The sequence below is a fragment of the Physella acuta genome, unplaced genomic scaffold, assembly GCF_028476545.2.
Source record: "Physella acuta isolate Inbredline_101_S28 unplaced genomic scaffold, ASM2847654v3 ptg000192l, whole genome shotgun sequence".
Taxonomy (NCBI): domain Eukaryota; kingdom Metazoa; phylum Mollusca; class Gastropoda; family Physidae; genus Physella; species Physella acuta.
In genome coordinates, this window is record NW_026731711.1 from 4457 (window position 1) to 8458 (window position 4002).

The following is a 4002-nucleotide window of genomic DNA, read 5'->3' on the forward strand; positions in this document are numbered from 1 at the left end:
CGAGGTAAAAAAAAATCCGCTTGAATTTCTAAAGAAAGTTTTATTGGAAAAAACAAAAAACCCACACACCAGGATAAATAGGTAAGGATTCCATACAAAACCGTTACAGGTAAAACGAGACCAGGTAGGGGGTGTGAAAAGTGGACCAGTGGGTCGGTCACATATCTACCCAACCAGGATGTAAATATACAACTCTCCGGTTGGAAAGCTAGCAGGGTACTTCCTATATGGAAGGGTGCGCCTTTACTAGTGTAGGTAACAGAAAAAAAAACCCAAGACTCGTTATGTTTGACTCAGCATTTCGTCATAGTTATTTTTTAAACCAGTTCACATTGATGTTTAGATCATTTATAAAGACACTTTTACAGTTAAGACATTAATAAGGACACTTTGACATTTAGGTCATTAATATGGAAATTTTGCCATTTAGGTCATTAATAAGGACACTTCACTTAATCAGATAATTAATAAGGACATAAATGATGGTACTGTTTTTTTTACACTGCGAGATTAAATATACTCGTCATGAGTAAATGATTAGTCTAATCGTGAATATATATATATATATATATATATATATATATATATATATATATATATATATATATATATGTATATATATGTACATATATATATATATATATATATATATATATATATATATATATATATATATATATATATATATATATATATATATATATATATATATATGTACATATATATAAATACATGTGCATATATATATATATATATATATATATATATATATATATATATATATATGTATGTATATATGTATATATATGTATATATATATATATATATATATATATATATATATATATATATATATATATATATAGGCTATATATATATATATATATATATATATATATATATATATATATATATATATATATATATATATATATATGTACATATATATATATATATATATGTACATATATATAAATACATGTGCATGTATATATATATATATATATATATATATATATATATATATATATATATATATATATAATTAGGCCTATGAAATATATGTGTGCGTATGTATATGTACTGTATTTTTGCCCAGATATATACACGTATGCATATGTGTTCTATTTTCGATTTAACGGATGTCGTACCCGATTTCCGAGAGCTTCTTGTAGGCCAATGTTCACCTGTCTATCACACCTTGTGTGGTGTCAGCCCATGGTGTGTCACACCTTTTGTGGTGTATGTCATTTGATATATAATTATATATCTGTATACAGCAGCCCATTTTTTTTATTGATCATTGAAGGCATATTGATTTACTGATTATTTAATTTGACTTCTTAGGGGCGAAAGATTTCCTTATTACCAAAACTTCACTTCTCCGTTTACTTTCCCGTAAGTTTAAATATTGACTTCTCCGTCGGTCCGAGTCATGACTTCTATGCCCATTAGCGCTGTTAGATCAATCCCTACGACTATCCAAAGTATCCAACAGACGACTGTTATCCTATATCCCTTATAGATCGTTGGGTACAACAAAGTTTCTAACTAACTCGACAGTTACTTTTTGAGGGGTTTACATAAAAATTTTATTTTTTCGTTGTTCCAGGTGCAGTAACTCATGAAGACTAATCCACGGAGATAGCTGTCACAATTGCGCGGTTTATTTTAATTATTATTTTTTTAAACTTGGTAACACTGTAGCTAGGAGGCACTTGGTTATTTATGACACTTTATGACTTGGTAATACTATAATACGGCAGTAGCTAAACGGCATTGTGTTGTTTTGCTATCAGCATTGTTTTGTAAGCCTAATATGTCTAATCAACACAACCTCCCCGGTAATAACAAGCTGATAGACCCCCCCCTCCCTCCTTCTCCCTGGACCACACACACACTCACACACACACTCTCTCTCTCTCTCTCACTCTCACACACATATATTACACAAATATTAATAAATCATATTTTGTTAATGATGCGATATTTCATTAATTCAGTCGCCTATTTTTTGTACTTTCACCGCGAATTAAAATGTCGAAATGACGTCTGCGACTAGACATAAATTGTTTTTCTATCCTAGATTGAGTTTATGGCATTAGACCAAGGGTACGGCTTGGGGTTATGTCAACAGTTTTTTTATCACACAAAAAAAACATCAAGTCTTAAATTCAAGATTTGATTTGACCTTTCTAATGAAAGAAAATAATAACGCGTCTGGTTGTTAATTGAAGATGATATATGTTTTAGATTTATGGCAGATTTATGATCTATGCCAGACTTAACCAAACGATAAAATAAATTTAAACAAATAACCCTCCGTCGAAAATTCATACAAATAGAAAAAAAAAGACAAGTAAATCTAACTAAGTTTGTTTTGACAGTAAATTTTATAAACAATAATGAAGGGGAAGGCAAAGACGTCACTGGAAGGAGGACATCAAAGATAGGGCAGGGCTGTCCGTTGTAGAACTACTCCAAGCAGCAGACGACCGAGACAGTTGGCGGGAAATTAGAAGAAAATCAGCAGATTTATTGCTCGTGAGAGCATTTGTTCTAAGATATTTTATCTGAGGTCATTCGCCCTGAGATCATGTGTTATATATATATATATATATATATATATATATATATATATATATATATATATATATATAGTCTACATACAAATGCGGTACGCATCGCTTTAATCATAAGTACTTTGACCATATGGGCCGTGGTCAAAGCCCCTATGGCCAAAGCACATAAAAACCTTAATGTCTGTAGAGAGGTACACGTTGACATACATACGTTAACATTACTTTATATATAATTGGTAACTTACTCATGATCCATCCAGCTAGAATGTTAACCGCCTTTTTGACGTCATCGCCAGTACAGTCTGGGAAAGCAGGTTTAACGATGTACAGAGCCGCCGTGTAGGCCAGGAAAGCCCAGAACGGTCCTGCTATCAACACGGTGTAGCCCCACATCATCAGAAAGCCCATCAGGGGCCCAAAACTTTTCATGGCGTACGAGTAAGGGCCCCCGGCTTTCGGGAACATGGTCCCCAGTTCCGCGAAGCACAGGGCCAGTCCTAAATTAATGAGCCCACCGATGAGCCAGACGATTAAGGATGAGCCGACGGATCCAGTTTGGGCCAGGATGGAGGAAGGGGAGATAAAAACAGAAGAGTGGCCTGTGACGGCCACCATGATGGCGGTACAGTGGAGCAGGTTTATAGATCTCTTCATCTCCACCGCTGATGTCTGTTTCTGAATTGGATGCGTAGAACCGTTCGATACGGGCCCAGTGTCGTCCCCTGAAGGCAGAACCCCATTTGTGGCGCCACTGTACGCCCCTGAATCAACTTTCGCCCCATTTGTTAGAGTAGGGTGGATGGATATGATGGATATAGGTTCAACGGAAGTGGAATTGTTCGAGACGCCATCTTCGTTATGGGTGAAGCCGGGATTGTCTTTTCCTGAGTATGACGTCATTGAAATGGGTAACTTAGAGTTTCTGCCACCGAACAAGCCAGATTTTCTTTTAGACATTTTTACAGGTCAAATACGAGTTTATATTATGTTGTGAAGTTTCTTAAATTATGATCTGGAAATAGATATAGGATGTTGTTAATTAATATCATCTATGTTTAATATCAATGGTAGTTATAAGTTATAATCAAGATCCCAATATTTTATAATCTGTACTTAGTATATAGGCATATATATATATATATATATATATATATATATATATATATATATATATATATATATATATATATATATATATATATATATATATATATGTACATTCATTATGTATACATGTATATATACCAGTATATATCTATATATGTATGCATATATATATATATATATATATATATATATATATATATATATATAGGCATATATATATATATATATATATATATATATATATATATATATAATATAAGACATACATTTATAAATAAATACCAGTATATATCAATATGTATAGGCATATTTA

The 4002-nt window shown here is 32.2% G+C and overlaps 1 protein-coding gene across 1 annotated transcript; it reads right to left on the reverse strand.

Moving 5' to 3' along the window:
• Nucleotides 1–2827: 2827 nt before the first annotated feature.
• On the reverse strand, nt 2828–3586 carry LOC131936861 (putative L-type amino acid transporter 1-like protein MLAS; the record flags this gene model as incomplete). Its single annotated transcript, XM_059293959.1, has 1 exon — nt 2828–3586. A coding segment is annotated over exon 1 (712 nt), but the record flags the coding sequence as incomplete, so codon positions are not given.
• Between the last annotated feature and the right edge of the window lie 416 nt (nt 3587–4002).